This window comes from Sparus aurata, chromosome 2 (genome assembly GCF_900880675.1).
Source record: "Sparus aurata chromosome 2, fSpaAur1.1, whole genome shotgun sequence".
NCBI classification, from domain to species: Eukaryota; Metazoa; Chordata; class Actinopteri; order Spariformes; family Sparidae; genus Sparus; species Sparus aurata.
This window is the reverse complement of record NC_044188.1, coordinates 25122768-25141389: the sequence shown is the minus strand read 5'-3', so window position 1 is coordinate 25141389 and position 18622 is coordinate 25122768. Positions and strand designations below refer to the sequence as shown.

General features: G+C 40.2%; 2 protein-coding genes across 7 annotated transcripts in view; both read right to left on the bottom strand.

Annotated features, from left to right (window-relative positions):
- LOC115566878 (von Willebrand factor A domain-containing protein 5A-like) overlaps nucleotides 1-11076 on the bottom strand; it is a 41726-nt gene extending 30650 nt beyond the window's left edge. Inside the window, exons 1-20 of one of the 6 annotated variants that reach the window (XM_030392926.1) lie at nucleotides 10813-11076; nucleotides 9929-9976; nucleotides 9534-9736; nucleotides 9217-9439; nucleotides 7949-8115; nucleotides 7735-7849; nucleotides 7427-7602; nucleotides 7248-7336; nucleotides 7004-7148; nucleotides 6300-6379; nucleotides 6095-6209; nucleotides 5789-5947; nucleotides 5574-5677; nucleotides 4977-5197; nucleotides 4027-4110; nucleotides 3584-3661; nucleotides 3101-3172; nucleotides 2430-2599; nucleotides 1547-1670; nucleotides 652-1465 (exon numbers count right to left, since the gene is read on the bottom strand). In XM_030392926.1, coding sequence (XP_030248786.1) covers nucleotides 1386-1465; nucleotides 1547-1670; nucleotides 2430-2599; nucleotides 3101-3172; nucleotides 3584-3661; nucleotides 4027-4110; nucleotides 4977-5197; nucleotides 5574-5677; nucleotides 5789-5947; nucleotides 6095-6209; nucleotides 6300-6379; nucleotides 7004-7148; nucleotides 7248-7336; nucleotides 7427-7602; nucleotides 7735-7849; nucleotides 7949-8115; nucleotides 9217-9439; nucleotides 9534-9736; nucleotides 9929-9968 — 2445 coding nt within the window. In that variant the 5' untranslated portion in view covers nucleotides 9969-9976; nucleotides 10813-11076 and the 3' untranslated portion in view covers nucleotides 652-1385. Of the gene's footprint in view, nucleotides 1-651; nucleotides 1466-1546; nucleotides 1671-2429; nucleotides 2600-3100; nucleotides 3173-3583; nucleotides 3662-4026; nucleotides 4111-4976; nucleotides 5198-5573; nucleotides 5678-5788; nucleotides 5948-6094; nucleotides 6210-6299; nucleotides 6380-7003; nucleotides 7149-7247; nucleotides 7337-7426; nucleotides 7603-7734; nucleotides 7850-7948; nucleotides 8116-9216; nucleotides 9440-9533; nucleotides 9737-9928; nucleotides 9977-10812 lie in introns of those variants that run through there. The other 5 variants (XM_030392973.1, XM_030392941.1, XM_030392956.1 and 2 more) reach the window with 5 other exon arrangements.
- Nucleotides 11077-14633: 3557 nt separating this feature from the next.
- The window catches only part of LOC115566872 (von Willebrand factor A domain-containing protein 5A-like), a 29753-nt gene continuing 25764 nt past the window's right edge, over nucleotides 14634-18622 (bottom strand). Inside the window, 3 exon segments of the mRNA XM_030392912.1 lie at nucleotides 14634-14927; nucleotides 15050-15173; nucleotides 17755-17903. Of these exon segments, the coding sequence (XP_030248772.1) occupies nucleotides 14848-14927; nucleotides 15050-15173; nucleotides 17755-17903 (353 nt within the window). The 3' untranslated portion in view covers nucleotides 14634-14847.

The following is an 18622-nucleotide window of genomic DNA, read 5'->3' as shown; positions in this document are numbered from 1 at the left end:
GTTGGCAAGGTCGGTGTACCCAGTGGTAACCGAGGGATTGTTCAGAGAGGAAAACTTGTCAAAAAGGAGACAGGGCCAGCAAAAAAGCCGCTGAAGAGTGGCACTACACGCTAACCACACAGTGCGGACATTATTATTAATTATCCTCATTGAAAGTCCGAAAACCTTGCTTCCTCTCAGTATGGAGCTCTAGTTTTGGTGTTTGCCTGCCGTCTGATTTAATTTAGTGTTGCTGCTGTGGATGCAGTTTAGTAAAATTATATTTTACTAAATACTCCGAATCTCCACCCTCTTGATAACTTTGCAAGCCTACCAAGATATCAACACAAATCAACAAATCTTCCGTTATTTCATTCATCGACATTGAGGATAACATACTGTGATTTGATTGGCGTGATGCCAACGAGTTTGCGGCTTCCCTTGACACTGTCCTGACCACAGGGGAGCAGTGTCGTTACAATAGCCTCGCCTGATTGGTTAATCATTCTTTTTTTTCACCAAGGGCCTCACAGACAACAGAGTACAGTATCATGTTTTCAGCGCTCATTCACCATGTAACATTTAGAGGGGCGCTGTTTTACACATCACAAAACGCTCAATAATCAATGAAGAGAGACGAGGAGGAGACGACAGCGACACAACACAGAAGGATTACGTAAACTGTTAAAAAAAAAGTGTTTTTATTAAATGACGGTTATATTCTGAAAAAAGTGAGGAAGCCTGGCTTCCCTTGGCCTCCTCAAGAAAACGCCACTGGTTAGCATGCTAATCAGCTAGCCCTGGGCCGTCTTACTGAGCTAAGCAGTTAGCGTTTCTCTAATCTACTAGTGATATTCTGCCCCCTTTTTGTATAAACAAGTACAATTTGACAGGTGGCCAGTTCTCTCTCACTCTCTCTCTGTGTGTGTGTGTGTGTGTGCGCACGTGCCGAAGTCTCCAGGTTCCCACACTTTGAATATTGGACCACAGTTGGCTCACAAATTACTTAATGATGTCACAAACTCATGCTTGAATGTACAAATTTGAATCTGAGACAAAAAAAAAGACAGTAACGTTCCCACTGCAGCAGATTAATTTAGGCCCTCTAGTGTCAAACTTACTCTGCACATACATCATTCTGCACCATGAAGATCGAACATCCAAGTGAAGAAATATGTTGATACATCCATAGATTCAACTCGAATTATTTTAAGTGAAATTGTGAAACATTTTAACAGTTCTTGTTAGGATGGCTGATCCTGGATGGATGAAGAATAGTGCAAAGATGCTTAGGGACATTAATATAAAGGCAGAGGTAGCAAAGAGTAACTTGCAATGTAAAAGCCGTGGGATAAAGTAAATCTGCTTCTGTCAATCCTGAAGGAGAAGCCAGTTAAATGAACACCTCAGAGCCCCAGGGCGTCTTTCTGCATGTTGCAACCCAACAGAGCATTTCCAGCTTCCACACACTCTGTCACACATGGTGCTGAAAAAAAAAAAAAAAGAAATCAACAAGTCATCACACTGTTAAAGATAACAGATCAGCTCTTATCATTATGGTTGTTACCATTCTGAGCACGGAGCCATGAAGCTGCCTTCATAGCCAGAAGCTCCCACTCTTCCTGAGCATCCACCTTGAAGCCACGCAGCCAGATCAGAGCCAGAATGGTGGCCCACACTTCCTGGTTCACCTAACACACCAAATCAAAAAAGTGCAGAAGGTGTGAAGAGGAGAAAGTCAACAAAAAAAAAAAGAGATATAAAACAGCACACACACACAGTTACTTTCACATGCGCTATTTACAGATATATTCAAAGACTCTTATAAGCAGATAGTCACCACAAGGAGGCGTCAAACCCCTTTTTCTCAATCTGGTTGTGTTTTAGCCATGACATCATTGTCAGTCACATATCTCTATTTTCTACAGAACTCAGCAGCTTGGCTAAGCTTGACTCAAATAGTTGCTCTTTGACAACGCTCACCCAGATTCAAATATCAAGCTTTTTCTTAGCTTTTTTTTTATAATGAGAGTCATCATCACAAACCATGTTGTAGCGGCTAATTGCTACTTCCACTCGCCGCTGAGACAGGGAGAAACCACACTGTGTCTGATGCGCCAATTAACCACAACATCCACTTGCTTCGTTTGATGGGTTTATCAATAATATCAAATAAAACAGAATCCGGTACTTGCAAAAGATGAACATAGATGTTAGATATTCGTTTGAGGTGTGCAATCAGGCGTGCGGTCAGACGTGCCTCTCTCTCGCGCGAGCATGCAGGTGACAGGTGAAATGAACAGACAGTCCCCATTGGTCCAACCCACATGACGTAACACCGCAATTGAAATAAACAATAAACAAATTTAAATCAAATTTATGGCTCCTACACATGTCATGAAATCTGTTTTTATAGAAGTTTCTGTTATGGTCAGTGCGGTGTCACTCACTGCTGAAGGCTTTGTGTTCTCCACCTCCTCGCTGGTCTTTCCCAGTGCAGCAGCCAGAGCTGGATCAAGCAGCCAGCAGCCAGACGCCTTCTGGAGGGAGACCAGCTGCAGCAAAGGGTCTCTGGGAGGCTGTTTGGGAACAGCCACCTGAACCTCTCCCACACTGAAGCCTGAGGGGGGAATTTAATCAAAGATTAAATGATCCTAGTTGATCTATCAATTGGTTTTTTTCTGTATTCATTTTTGCCAATTTGATACTAATGTGTAGGTAAAAAATGTCAAGCTGGCTTGACTGGACATAATAAAATGAATAAATTATTGTGGGAAAATACACAACTGAGTTGTACAAAAACAGTTCAGATGGCATTAATAAAAAACAAGACAGCGATTTGGCTCCAAGTTAGATTTAGTCACATATGTAAAAAAAAAAAAAAAAAAAGTGTTATTAAAGAATCATTCAAAATCTGCCTTCACAAATTCCTTTACACATTTAGTGTTTTTTTTTAAATTACATTTTCAAATTGAGATTATAAATTTAGCCTAAAGAACAAGGATTACAGTAGCATTTATAGCCAGATATTTTTGCATTTACAGGCTCATAACTGGATCAATTTAAATCTAAATTAAGATGTGACAAAAGTGCACAGCCAAGGACTGCTGCCTTAACGTACCTTCATCACTGGATGCGGTTGGAGAAACATCTTCATTGTCGTCATTGAATTCCACCTCATCATCCTCGTACGCTGCCAGAAGAATCATGTTTAGTCATTTCGATCAGGAATTGTAAAGTCCATGATCAATGTTGTCTAATATAAGTTGGGTTGATGTATTCATAATGTCAACTCATACTATAAGTCACAGTCCGACCAGCGTTTCCCCATACACAGGCTCTCTGTGGGCTCACTGTAGTGTGAATGGGACTGTGTCACAGCACAAGTCCACAGCTGTTTGTTATCCAAAAAGAGTTATTCATAAATCTTTTGTTTGTTTATTATTAAACTTGTCTGTCACATGCTGCACCGTTAAAAACCACACCATCAAACGCTGCACCACCTGCCACTACCACCACCTGCCACTACCACCACCAGTAAATTCATAACCTGTGGGAAACACAAGGCTATAATGGGCGAGCACCATTGAAACCAAACACATACCTCCAAAACTGAAATCCTCTAGATCTCCCACTAGGGGCGCTACAGACGAATAATCAAAGTCCCCCTCATCAGCACAACCTTTTCAGAAGAATCATGTTCAGTCATGTTCATGAATGTCGCATACAGTATTAGGCAATAATCTGATCTCCTATGACCATTTCTATATCAAACTGTCTCAGACCCTCCTCCTAAGTGGTAATCCAGAGTTGCAACCCACTAATATAATATTATTATATTAATTACATCTAATGGAGCTGAGGACAAAAGACACCTGATGAGCTCAAAATTCCTTCAGTAAATAATCGTGAAATCTGTGTGGAAAAGCCTGCCTGTCTACTATCTGCAATATAGAGAACAGTGTTTGTTAAACTACTGTGAAGAACTGCACCTATTTTAAAAAAACAAAAAACAAATAATAGACACCAAATTAGTCTTTTACTCACCCATTTCTAAAACATCAGATTGCATCATACAGCAAGCCATAGGCACCATCGGAGCACTGCCCATCATCGCACTACAGAAATACACTGAGAGAAAAAGAGAGAAGGATAATAAATGAACGTCATTAGCTTATGCACAAACAAAAAGCCTGAAAGTAGACTGAGAACTGACAATAGTTATGCAAGGGCAAACTTTGTTCAATGCCCCTCGCTTTCCACAGATTCAATGCAGATCCTGTTAGCAGCACCAGTACTTGCCCTAGTTCACATAAGAACCAGTATTTAAAAGAATAGTTGACATTTTGGGAAATTGTTTTCTTGCAGAGTTAGATGAGAAGATTGGTACCACTCTCATAACTGTCCATTCAATATAAGGCTACAGCCAGCACTGGTTTGGTCTACACCTATAAACGTATTACTTAACACATTACGTCTAATTTCTTCATTTTATAAAAAGAAGAAAGGAAGAGTAAAAACAAAAATTGGCCTTTACAGAAGGGATGAGATGCTCTGTATTGATCACCTCAGCTAACTCTCTGTCACTATGTGAAAAGGTGTCCCAGCCTAATAAAGCTAAATGTGTGTGGTATGGCTGGGAAATATGTATTCATGTAATGGTATACAGCACAATAAACTTTTTACAAGTAAGAATTAATGTTTTATCTGTAACAGATTTCTGTGACCAGAAAAATCATGTAGACTAAACAGCTCTCAATAAACACCATTAAATGACCTGAAATGAACATTACTTTAAATCAAAAAAAGTCTCAAATATTTAATGTTCCCTCATTTCCGGAAACGCATGGGCACTAAAGACCAGACAGCTATATATTCAGACATTTCTAGCCAGGTCTATCACACTTCATTTTTGCAATACAGAGAAGGGAATGAGCCACAATCTTGACCGAACACTTTGAACTCGACACTTAATTTGCTCTCGGAAATATACTCACTGGATGTGGGAACATCTCTGCGCACCAGAGGCCCTTGAACAACCTCACTGTTGTCTTTGTTGACAGCAATGAAGGAAGTGAAGGCGCAGCTCACTCCTGATTGGACACTGAGCTCCACCACCTTCTTCTTCACTCCCTCATCTGGCTCTCCTCTGTCCTCATCATTTTCTGTCTCCAGAGAGCGAATCAGAGTCCGAGCAGCCAACCTGTGGACGGTTAACCTGCAGACAGGAGAGAGGAGGGACCACAGGTAGATTTGACCTTTCATTGGCATGAACACAAAATAGTGTTCTATCTGAATCTAGCCAATCCTTGGTTGGGTCTTTACGGACATAAAGCTTTGTTAACATTGTTAACGCACCAAGACTACATTTCCCATATTCCCTTAGTTTAGCATGTTAGCGTTCAATACAATAACACAGAGTCTGGATAAATGTTGCATCCAGCTGGTGGTGCTGAAAGAACTGAATGTGCAGCCAAAAGTTCAGGCTAAGCACATTAAAATTCTAATGCCCTTTCAATACGACCAAAACAATGTCAGTATTGTGAGGTCAGCATCTATTTAAAGCACTCCTGTCTACCCAAAACTTGTTTTACCCAGTGTCCTGTGCAGGTGTGAGACTGAAGTGGAGCTGGTTCTGAGAGGGATGACCTGCCAGGCTGTACTTCACCATCACACAGCCCTCTGCTGCCGCTGAACTCTGACAAAGTATTCAAGTGTCAGAAACCGATCTCATCGTCAGAGTTACATAATAATCACCTGGCAAATCAAACCAGAGAGGTATTTCTCTTTGAGGTGGTGCTGCTCCTACCTGTCCACTGAGCTGGGCATAAACCAGTGACCTCTGACCCTGGAAAATGGCTGTGATTGGTGGAGAGAGGACAGTAACAGAGACCCCCTTTGGCAAATCCCACGTGACTGATATGTCTTCCACGGCTGGCTGCAGAGAAAATCTCAGTGACTGCATCACCTGATGAGTGAAAAATTCACAGAAAACGTTAGGAGGGGCACTTAAAACTAAGGTTTTTACTTACTTGAAACGTGATTTATTTCAAGACAAATGTGTTGTTGCATTAAATATTTTGAACCTGTCTTTTCTTATGACTAAATGTCTTACTTTGGGTTGCATCCTGTCAGCCCCTGTGATGAACTGAGCGTGACCTCCTCCTTCCTTGGCCAACCCATTGATAAGAGCAGAGCTGGCCCCTTCCCCAATCCCAAAAGAGAAACACCTACAATACAGTGGATTAGTCTGATGATGATGAGACACATTCTGGGAACTGTGTGGGTGTTTGCTGTGTTTTGCGTTGTTGTGGTTTCACCTGTGGGAGCCTGAATTCTTCTTCACCAGACTGATAACTTCTTTGGTGTTACAAACCTCTCCGTCAGTGAAGACAAACAGCTACGGAGGAGAGTTTACACATCGCCTATAAGTTACATGAGACTGCACACAGTAACATGCTGCATGTGTTAAAAGTCAGCAACACCATTTCCTGAGAGCTGTGTTAGAGAAAAACAAAATTTTTTTTTAACAGTACAGTAAAGAGAGTAACAAAGCTGCGGTGAGTTCGAGTGTCGAAAAACCGGTTTCTTCATGAGTTTCTTTGGAAAGGTGTGGGTAGAAGAGTAGGAGTTATGAGTGTATCACTGAAGGCACTTTTACTTGACGTCACAGGATATTTCACGCCTAGTCGTTCTCCAGTTAACTGTTTACTCTGAGTTCACCAGCAGTCAAACACTTTGTGCTCTAAAGCAACACTGAAGCTACACGACTTGTTCAGCGAGTGAACAATAACTTCTTATTTCTGCCTAGAACATACACAATTATGGAATGTTATATCAATGTTAATAATGAATGTATCTCTTATTAATGGTATGAATAAGCACAATTGCTACCAAAATACCAACAAATTTGATTTGTGCTGCTCCATTTGCACAAGCAGCATACCTTCTGTGAGTGTGTGTGTGTGTGTGTGTGTGTGTGTGTGTGTGTGTGTGTGTGTGTGTGTGTGTGTCTGTGTGTTACTTGTCTTGGTTGATTGGGAATGCAGGGCTGGCTGTGAATGTGTTGGAGGGGCTCCAGGATCTCTGTTCCTCCCAGATCAGCATCCATCTTCTCAACTTTCTTCAGAGCTTCTTCCATTGTCTTCTCACTGTACTCCACACTCTTACTGCCATAAAAAAAACCATGAACTTATCATCAACAATGCCCACATACAGTACATGTACGAGCATTAACACAAAAAGAGTGACATGAGGGTGTGACTTACGGAAAGATGTGTTCATATTCGGACCCAAAACTGTAGATGTTGAAATAGCAGCCCATTGGTAAGCTCTTCAACAGGAGCAGCAGAGTATCCTGAAGGGAAGAGAGGAAAGATACTGAAGGCCACTGAGTGAGAGGGACACTATGAATGATCTCATGACAGAAACAACACATAATGAATACCCTGGCACTGCCAATGCGAGTCTGGTCTCTCTTGCTGTTGTTCATTGGACAATCCATACTTCCAGATCGATCCAGTAAGAACACAAACTCTCCACAGGAGGCCAGTGAAGACATGACATCCTGGGGGAACTCAGGGTACAGGCTCAGCATCACTACTGGATCACCCATCAGAGAGCCTGAGACACAGAGGAGAGACAGGAACATGACCACACATCTGGCTTTTACCAGTCATTACAACAAACTCATCAGTTGGAGGATAATGACCTCTTTATTTGTAAAGCAACAACTGGACTCATTCACTAACTCACCAGGCTTGGCAGAGGCCTGTCCTGCCTCCACCACAGCAGTGGGCTGGTGGGCATCTTTGTAATAAATCAGCACCTCAACGTCTCTGTCAAACTTGTGTCCTGCAGCCAACTTGACCTGCAGTTCACACAACACTCATCAATATAAAGAAAGTGATGTAGGTTGTCAGTGCTGAGGAACAATCACACACAGCAGACACATTAGCACTCCACCTACCGTGGCCTGGGTTTGCTCTGTGTTGAGGTACTGGAGAGGGTCCAAGGAACAGTTGGACTCTACTTTAGAGACTGGACGAGGAGAGGACACTCGGGCAGAGAAAGACAGACTGTAGGGCACCAGAGAGGCTGGAACAGAGGTCACCTGCACACTGGCACCTTCACTGCCTGTACATGACATGAGACAAGTGAGGAATACTGTAATAAAAGAGACACTGATAATCTTCAGTCCAGCAGAAGTTCTGTATGACCAGAGAAAAATATTCAGAACCTAAATCCTCCTGTTGTAAGGAAAAACATGACTATGAGACACCTTCTCCCACTAACAGCATGTTCTGGTTCATCCAATCATTGCAAGCAAACATGCTTGACGTCAAAAACCAAGACGGTCAGTGTGGCTGTTTAAGGGTTTGGTGTGATTGGATGATCTCATTGCCATCTGAGGAGAAAAAAGATAACGCTAGCGGGAGCTCAAATAGCCTGCATGCTAACAACAAGAGTCTATAAAGTAGTAAATGTGTTCACCACATACTTTACTGTGATTGGCCTCGGAAACTGTCCTTGCACTCACTACAGAAAAACAGCATCCCTTCTTATTTGATGCTCAGTGTGCCATGAGAGTTAGAAAGCAAACTTTGGCAGTTGCATTTAATATTAAACTTTAAGATATCTGTTAAATATTATGTTTGAATTTGAAAACATAATTGCCAAAAATGTCTGTGTTGAAGGTTCCCTGTGGAGGTTTTGACCACAAGAAGCGCTGTGAGGTTTTTATGTGTAATTTGTTTCATATGTATCGCAGGTTCTTGTCCATCGTTACACACTATTTCGCTGATCTACCGTCGGTAGTGGGGAGAGCAAATACACTTTGACAGAGAAGATGACCAGGAAGTAAACATCTATCTAAATAATGCAGCATTGTTTTTTGTATTCTTTCCAAGTGCTTTATGAGGACTTTAGATTTCAACAATACACTTAATGTCTCTTGGTAAGAAACACTGATATATAAACATAACTTTTTTTCACAAGAAACATCCAAAAGGCCTTTGGGGTTTTTTTGTGCAAATAGGAAATATGAGCCAGCATCAAACTCTCTGATATCACTATTGATGTCAACTTCAATACCTAAGATTGTCTGGCATCTACATTGGCTGGTTCCCACGATGTTGAAGGAGTTGTAAAATAACATGCTCTGCAGCTCTTGTCCTACTATGTATAAACAAGTTTGGTATTCACTAAGCTAAAAAGTGTTGTCTGGTGGTTTCCTACCCTGAGGTTGGTAGCGAGGGTTGAGCACAGCTGGCAGACAAAACCTCAGCCCGTCATCAGCCTGCACAGCCAGCTCAGTGACGTACTCCAGCCTGATGGAGGCGCTCTCTCCTGGAGGCAGACTGCCCACACTCAGTGAGAAGATATCTGGACTCTGATCACTCTCCTCCAATAGGAAGGCCTGCTGACCGGAGCTCAAAGCGTCATCGTACTCCTCACGAGCCTGGAGTACAGACGACACATGTGGGTCACTTTCACTGTGTTTACTGTGTTTTTCAGCTCCACTGTGGTGAGAAAGTCGTTACTGTGCAGCTCACCTGCTTTTTCTTCTTCACCTCAGCTACAATCTGCGTCTGTCCGATCGTAGCACTGAAGTGACAGACAGCAGCATCTCCAGGCAGAGGGAAGACAAACACAGCCTCTAGTGGTTTGTCCTCCTTGTTCTCATAGTTCAGGGTGGAGACCACTGTAGCCACATGGTCCCTCACCTGCAGCTCCACCTCCACACTCTTCAGAGGAACTGACCCAGACACAGAAGGAAACCACATGAACATAAACTGTGTGAGAGCTTGTTTTCAGTGGATAAAGACATCTTTCAAATTGGTGAGGATGTTGTTTAATGTTCCTTCTGTACTGAATAGTATTAAACATGTCTCTGACTAACAGTGTGATGCAAATACGTACAAGCTTCAATTTGACATTTATGTTTTACCTGGTTCCTTCTGGGCAGTCAGCAGACCACAGCAGTCCATCTTTGTACCTGTTCAACAATCAACAAGGACACTTAAGGACTCCATGCTGTAGTGATGTTAATGTTTTAGTTTTTTTAGTCTAATAAATGTCACAAGCATTGTGGTCAGATCTATAAGGGACAGAATATGATTCACTTCACAAGAGATTAGCAAAGTATAAAAACACAGTTAATACACAAATCAAGTTACTGACTAAACAAACAACAAAAATAACTGAATAATATATAATACTACTACTAATAATAATGATAATAATAACACGTTTTGTTATTATTATTATTGTTATTAGTAGTAGTATTATTATTATTATTATTATTATTATTATTATTATTAGTAGTAGTATCATCATCACCTTCTCCAGTTACCTTAATGCCACATATGTCCTGTCATCATCTACTGTAAATCAATACACTCACTAATCATTAACTATTGATTTCTCCTGCTCTCTCCAGTCTCTGATCCACCCTTCCTGCTCCAGTCTGAACAACTCTTCCTGGTGTCTTGAGTCTTTATCATTATTGACTGTTAATTTGTGTTTTATAAATAGACTGAGGCAGCTGCCTGCTTCATGACTACAGATGGGATTAAAAATTTCATGTTGAGATTTGTCACTCTGACGGGAAACCATGATCCAAACAGCAACAGGCTCCTGTCTGTTGAACTGAACATTGTTTGTTGTATTTTCAGGATATCACAGCAGATTCAACTAGAGTTCGTATAACAATCCCAGTGTGACAACAACAGTATGCGGCAATCCGCCTATTGATAAGGCTTCCCCCTGTTTATTTCACAAGTCAGTGCCTCTGCGACTCTTTAAACAAACACGCAGCAGAAGGAGACCTACCTCTGGGGACAGGTGCGCGTGTGTTTCCCTCTCGTAAACAGCCTGTGATAAGTCACCCTGCGGGTTTGTAAAGCAGGAAGAATTTATCCTGCAGATACTGTAAACTGAAAGCAAAGAGAAAGCCACGCCCACCTCCGGGTACGCTCCATTTGCTCACAAGAGACACGCCGGGCGGGTGGAGCTTGAATCCCAAAAGTTTCACGATGGAAAAATAAATGTGTGACTCAGCGTTTGTTTCCAGTATGCCGCTGGAGTGCCGCCAGAGCTCCACCAGCAGCAGCTCGGTGTAGGTTTAAATCTCCTGCGTCATGTTTCATACTGTTCACCCGAGTTTCAGAGTTAAATATAGAAAAATATTAATCTGGAACCTTTTTATTCTACACTTCAATGATGTATATCGAGACTATCAAGGTTTTTTTCATCATGGGCGATCACTGCAGTATCCTGTCTTTTTTCCTTTTTTGTCCTTGAAGGGAGCTAAAAAAAAAAAAAAAAAAAAATTTGAATTCATCAAAAAAGTTAAAATGAACTTTAAATCCTGAAATAAATAGAAAAAATATTTTTATAAGAAAAAAAAAATCAATAAATCAATAAAGGCTTCAAATAATGTATAGGCTAACTAAGATAAAATTAAATGACTGGTTGGTAAACGTTGGTCAATAATCAGGAAACAGGCCTCAGTGAAGACATATCTTTCATTTATAGCTGTATTTCAGCTGTACAGATATATATTTGTGTGTTTTATCATGTCTTAACCTCATTGTGATGCAGGAATATTGCACAATTGATTCACTGCCATGCTGGTGGTTTGGATACCTGAACTGACTGGTTCACCTGCTAATGAAAAAAATAAAATAAAAATCTTGCTCTAGGATGTTTTTCTTCTGACCGGTTTGACGAGCTGATCGATCAGGGCAAAGACACTGCTGCTGTCATTTAACACAACCTCCAACTTTCAGTCCTTTTGTCGCCTTTAATGATTCACTGATTGTGAGGTTAAATTCCTTCACTACTCTGTGGAAAAGGATGCCCTGACAAGCAGGACACAGCACAACTCCACGATATACACTGGTAAATAACAAGTGTGATTGAAAACATGTGAGATATGGTTGTTCTAAAATATCACATTATTTATCATTAGGAGTTCACAGATAATTATGGGTTAGGTACAACTTTATATATATATAACATATATTTGAGCAATATGAACTATTCACATAATACTCTGAATGATGTTTATTGCAAAGAAACCAAAGCCTTTTAACTGACAGGGCAGAGAGAGAGATGGAACTGACATACAAGTGACAGAGAGAGAGAGGGGTCGTCACAGGCATTTTACTGAATGATATGATGATATGACACTTTGGTGGAATTGTCATTGGCACTGTGTTTAACAGGACTTCTGATCCTCTGCACATACTGTCTGATGCTGTTCTGTTTAACAGGTCAACATATAATGTGAATCATACAAAGCGAATACAGAGAAGTTGTTAAGACGATGGACCAGACATGTCAAGGTCTCTGCAGATCTGAATCCTGCCAACGACGTGTCAGTGTCACAGTTGGTTTACATTAAATCCTCAGTTCACGATATGATGATAATGATAGAGACATGTTTCAATCAGCAGTGGTCGACTGTGTTTTACCAGAGCGCTCACCTGCAAACGGAGGATGCCAACTGCATCTTGATGTCATGAAACACAGGAGGCCATTTTCCCCCCACTGCAACAGCTGCTTTCTCACTTCCTGATGTTAGCACTTTAACACAGTTGTTTTCTTATGTCAGATTTGTTACTTTTCAAGAATTAAACACTCGTACCATAGTTGAAGGATCTTACATGACCACATTCAGCTCTTGTCGGTGCTCAGGTGCAGAATGAATCGTCATCATCATGACTACCAGCTACACGCTACTAATGTGGGCTCTGATCAGGAAGACAATAAGGGATCTTATTAGGGCTCGGGGAGCTAAGCTGCTAAGCTTCTTTCTTTCTTCTTTCTTCCGAGGAAGTCATACTTCCCATGGGCGAAAACTCACCAAACTTTACAGAAATGTCCGGCCCCATGCCAGATTTACTTAATTCCAGGGACATGTCAATATTCCTCCTGGGGGGGGGGGGGGGGGGGCACAATAAGCGTTTACATTTTAAAAACTTTAAAAATACCTACAAAATTTGGCATGCTACAGTTTTGAAAAACTGTAGCATGCCAAACTGTAGCCCCAATACTGCTGAAACTTTAGTCCACTTAAACTCATTACAAATTGTGAAGTCCATCTCTCAGTTTTTTTCAAAACCTGTAAAACTTATAAAACCTATCTCCTCCCACAATTTTTGCTCAATTGTCACCAAACTTGCTAGAGAGCATCTTCAGACCATCAAAATGTTTGACTGTAAACAGTACTGTAAACATATAATTTCAAATTCTTGCTAAATACATTTTCAATCTTCCTGAAAGAAATTGAGAATATTTTGGAGTCATGGTTGATGAAGTTTGGCAAATATCAGAATTGTATCTCAAAAACTGGATTTTTGAGAACATTTTGAATTCTGCTCTCATGGGAACAACTGGAGTCAATGTAAGAAAGGCATTTTTAAACATCAGATTTTCTCTTATGAAGCAAAACACTTAGAGTTAAAAACAAATTACCAACATCTCCATGCTGTCTAGATGCAATATGTGTATTTTTCAGATTTTTGTCTTGATAACTGAATAACTGAATAACTGAAATTTTTACAGTGGTTTCAAATCTGCCTGCACAACAGTGAATGGCTTACTCAATTTATAAAGCCACTGTTCCATTGCCACTTGCCAATTAGCTCAGAGTGATAGATGACAGTCTTTGGTTCCAAAAGTTGTGAGTTCAAGCCTCAAGTGGTCCAAAATGAACATTTTTGTCAACTGTCTTGTCTTCCTACTCTCCTGTTTGTTGCTCAGAATTGCCTAAATTTGCCAAAAATAGCCCGGATCCGACCCATCGCTGCGCAGCAGCTATAATTATTACTTTAGAATTAATGAAATACTTTCTTTGAGCTTTATTTTATATCAGAACCTGATTATATTCGAGCTTAAACAATCATCAATTGACTAGTAGATGAACAGAGAACACTACTTATATAATGACTCATCATTTAAATCCAAAAAAACATTTATATACAACATGTTCTGTATAATATCATGATGTAAAATATATTAAAGTATTAAAAGTGCACTTCCTTCTTCAATTCATGCCCACATGGTCATATTTGGCAAATAAAAATGTATAAAACAAATGTCCAACAAATTACAAAAATTCACTGCAGTTGTGATATCGCCTGCAGTTTGTAATCTGTTCTAACTCTTTGCACACTTACAGACACACAATTGAAATTCCCCCAAGATAATGAGTGTACATTAATATCTGTATTTTATATATGTATCTATATATTATAGGTATTTTATTAGGATATTTTTAGGAAGTGGGCTGCTGTTAAATTCATCCAAGCAGCATACACACATTATTTTCTATAAACCTTAAGTGTATAAATCATGCATTTTGGCAGCAACATGTTTAAAACAACTATTTTCTATGTACAGCTGATTTCAAGTTATAATTTGGTTTGTTCTTAACCAGTAATAGCAGAAATCTGAAGTTAATTGGTTAAAAAAAATGTCACCGTAAGAGCATGAAGTTCTTTAAGTTGTAACAATGAGGTCAGAAATGTGTGCTAATAGCTCATGACTTGATTAGTGTTGGTAAAACGCATGCATACATGATGTGACACAGCTTTAACTGCACAGTGAAAAGAGCAGGTGTGAAACCTCAAATTAAGTCATTAATGCTCATTTTCTCCGAGATCCAAGTTTATTTTTATGTTGTCTTAGACTCAAACTGAAAAATACTTTGTAATAACCTCAGTGATAATACATCAAGAAAAAAAACCCCATCAAAGAACATGATTTGATTGTAACAAGGTAGATAGTATGGTGCAATTTTAATAAAGTAAAGTTTGGAGGATGGAGTGAACCTGCAGGAGAAGCCAGTTAATGAACACCTCAGAGCCCCAGGGCGTCTTTCTGCACATTGCAACCCAACAGAGCATTTCCTGCTTCCACACACTCTGTCACACATGGTGCTGAAATAAAAAACGCAAAAACAAGTCATCAGCAGAGGAGACTGAATGTAGGCAACAATAGATTATAACAAGCTCACACTGTTAAAAACTAAAGATCAGCATCTTATCATTATGGTTGTTACCATTCTGAGCACGGAGCCATGAAGCAGCCTTCATAGCAAGAAGCTCCCACTCTTCCTGAGCATCCATCTTGAAGCCATGAAGCCAGATCAGAGCCAGAATGGTGGCCAACACTTCCTGGTTCACCTAACACACCAAATCAAATCAAATAAACGAGGAAGAGTCACAACGAGAGAAAGAAATCGAAGAGAACAAAGAAGAGACGACACCGAGAGAAAATGCTCAGTCTGACTTCCCAACAACATAACAACAATAAAATAAGATACTTCAATACTTTTGACTGATAAAACAAATACAATACCAAATCCTATGTTCTGTAACATAAACCATGTCATTAAATGTGTTTTAAAATAAGTGCAGTTCTTAATTTGTGTTATCACGGACGTAATTTGGGGGGGGGGGGACACAGGGGACATGTACCTTGCACCTTCTCAAAAGGCCGTTTTGGTCCCCTGCAGTTTTAGTCGTCCAAAAACATGTTATGCTACAGTAAACAGAGACACGTCAAGCGCTAGGAGCAAGAGGAAAGCGGCCGCTCAAGCTGAAGCCTGTTTCCCTGAGTTTAGACCCGCCCACAAGCTCCTCGATTGGCTCTGCCGTTTCTTGTGCGATTGGCCGTCCCGCTGTCACCCCATCTTGCTTGCACACTGGTCTGCTAGTTGCCCAGGAGTCCTTATTAATCTGCCACTCCTGCCTGGGTCACTTCAGCTAGAGGGATTGGAATATCAGAGGTTTCATTTACATTAACGTTTGAATCGGTGTCCATGTGCGTATGTGCGTACGTGCGTGTGTGTACAGCTGGGTTTCAATTAACCACGGGGTCCCCTTAAACGCCGGGTGCAGGTGTATATTTTGATAAATAATCAAAATAGAAAAATTAAATCAAGGAAGAAGACGTGACCACTGACACTGCACGTTTTTCTTGTTCGCCTTGGTCACGTGTAATGCTTTCTGTCAGTCACTATCACATTGATGATTGCCATGTCTCCGGTGCAGCAAAAAAATAAAAAGTACGATTTGAAATTCAAACAATCTGTCTTAAAATATGCAGAGGAAATCTCGGGAGAAACAGCCGCTAGACGTTTCTCTGTCGACCCCAAGAGAGGGAGAGATTGGCGAAAAAATAAAACTGAGCTTCAGCGTCTGTCCGAAGAGAACAGCAACAGGACCAGGCTGCCTGGTGGAGGGAGGAAGAAGGCCAGCGAGGAGCTTGAGATAAACATTCGGGAATGAGTTATCAGCAAACGGGCACGCCAAGAGAGTGTCCCGCAAAATGATCAGGACGATGGAGAAACGAATGTCCGCCACCGTGAGTGACAGCAGAGATGAGGAGTTTGCAGCGAGTGCTGGTTGGCTGAATTGTTTCCTCCGCCGCAACGACTTCACTTGCAGAAGACAACTATTGCCCGGAAGGATGCTAGAGATTTCACAGAGAAGCTGGAGAAGTTTGTGACATTTTCATCCCGGAATTTTGAGAGGAAGGAATTAAACACCTGTCGCAAATTGCCGCCTGGTCCCAAATAAACGCCTGGTCTGTTAAGTGACTGAAACAAATAAACACCCCGGCCATTATTTGGTCATTTACGGTATGTGTGTTTGGTAATTAGGTGCAGCCAGGATGTCTAAAAAAAGAAAAGTGGACACAAGAGACTTCTTTAGAAGTCAAAGTGTAAGTTACTCAAAGAAATGCATTACAGCCATCCGGCAACACCTTCACTGGCTCCCAATAAAGCAGCATATAAGATCCTCCTCATTAATTGCAAAGCTCTCAATAATCTTGTAAAGTGTCTTTGAGTTTTATTGAAAGTGCTGATAAATAAAATGTATTATTATTATTGTTATTATTATTATTATTATTATTATTATTATTATAACTAGCCTCAACAATGCAAAGAATTTTAATAAGCTTATATTTAACGCCAAAGAGACACACTTATTTTAATGTATTATTTTTATGTTGAAAGGCAGCAACTGTTTTAAAAAAAAACACCAACAATGAAAAATTTAGGGGAAAATACATTAAAACCTCAGATTACAAATGTGATATTATACATCCAAACTCACGGCAATTGTGAAACTAAGTTTTTTCCTCTATAACCGTATCATCACAATTGATGAATGTTGCACCCCAAATTGTCCAACTGTTCATGTCATGCATCAACATATTTTTGTCAGGTGACGATAGTAGAGATGCAGAAGGAGATACAGGAGAAGAGGCTGGAGGAGGTAGAGGAATAGAAGCTGGAGGAGGTAGAGGAGGAGAAGCTGGAGGAGATGTAGGAGGAGAGGCTGGAGGCTCACAGGTGAGGTTGAAAGAATAAACATATATTAGTCATGAGATTAAGCATTGTGACAAATGTTAGGGTGATGATAATCTGTATCAGAGCTTTCAAAGTTCAAACACCATGCATCTATATTTTTTGTCAGATGAAAGAAGCAAACTGGCCAGGTACAGTTTTATATTGAGACCGGTGTACTAAAAATCTGTGTAAATGTATTATTTTATTGGTAAGAAATGGTAGCGACTAAGCAGTGAGTTTATGAGCTGGGTCACGAACTCACAGTACTAGTAGTTTTCTAGTAGTTTCCACGAGCTACTAGAAAACACAGTGAACTGAAAGAGTTAGAGTTTTATTAAAAATACTTGTGTCCCCCCCCACCTCTGAAATCAAAATTTCATCCTTGTGTGTTATCATAGTTGACTCACCGATGCAGGCTTTGTGTTCTCCACCTCCTCGCTGGTCTTTCCCAGTGCAGCAGCCAGAACTGGATCCAACTCCCAGCAGCCAGACGCCTTCTGGAGGGAGACCAGCTGCAGCAAAGGGTCTCTGGGAGGCTGTTTGGGTGAGCAGCTTTCTGAAGGGAAAATCAAAGCAAAGATACATTTTTATAGTGGTAGGCATTTCCAGAAATCTTTATTTAGCCTTTGCCTGTTTGATACTGATGTGTAGATAAACTATAGTCAAAAATTTTAAAATATTTTTAACTAACATTTTAATTTAAGATTACTACAATTAGCAATGTCAGTCAGTGTTAGGCCAGGTTAGTATGCTTTTTTGTATCTTCACAACATATCATTGCCTCTGATGTAGAATCTGGCTGTCTTCACCTTTATTGACTGTTAAGAAAAAATTATTATTTAAAATGCCATAAAAATTATTAAGAAGTTTGTTTTCTTATTTAGGTCAGGATTACAGTACGTTTTATTAGTACTTATAACAAACATTGTTTTTCTAGACTTGATTTAAATAATTAAAAACATAAATAAAGAGCCAGATGGAGGCAAAACAAAGTGTACAGTCATGTTTGCAGCTCTGTGAGGATGTACTGAGCCACATCGGTGCTTTATGCTAAATCCAAATCGTTGCATGCTTGTATGCACATGTTTAGTTCAATTTCAAGCATGTTCATGATGTTATTATACTGTGTTAGCATGCTAACATTTTCAATGTAAGTACAGCAGAGGCTGATATTATTAGTTTTGCAGGTGTTTGGTCATTTTAAAAATGTTCATCGAGTGCCTTCATCAGTTTTTATTGATCCAAAGCTTTGGTTTATGACCAAAGTTATTCCAA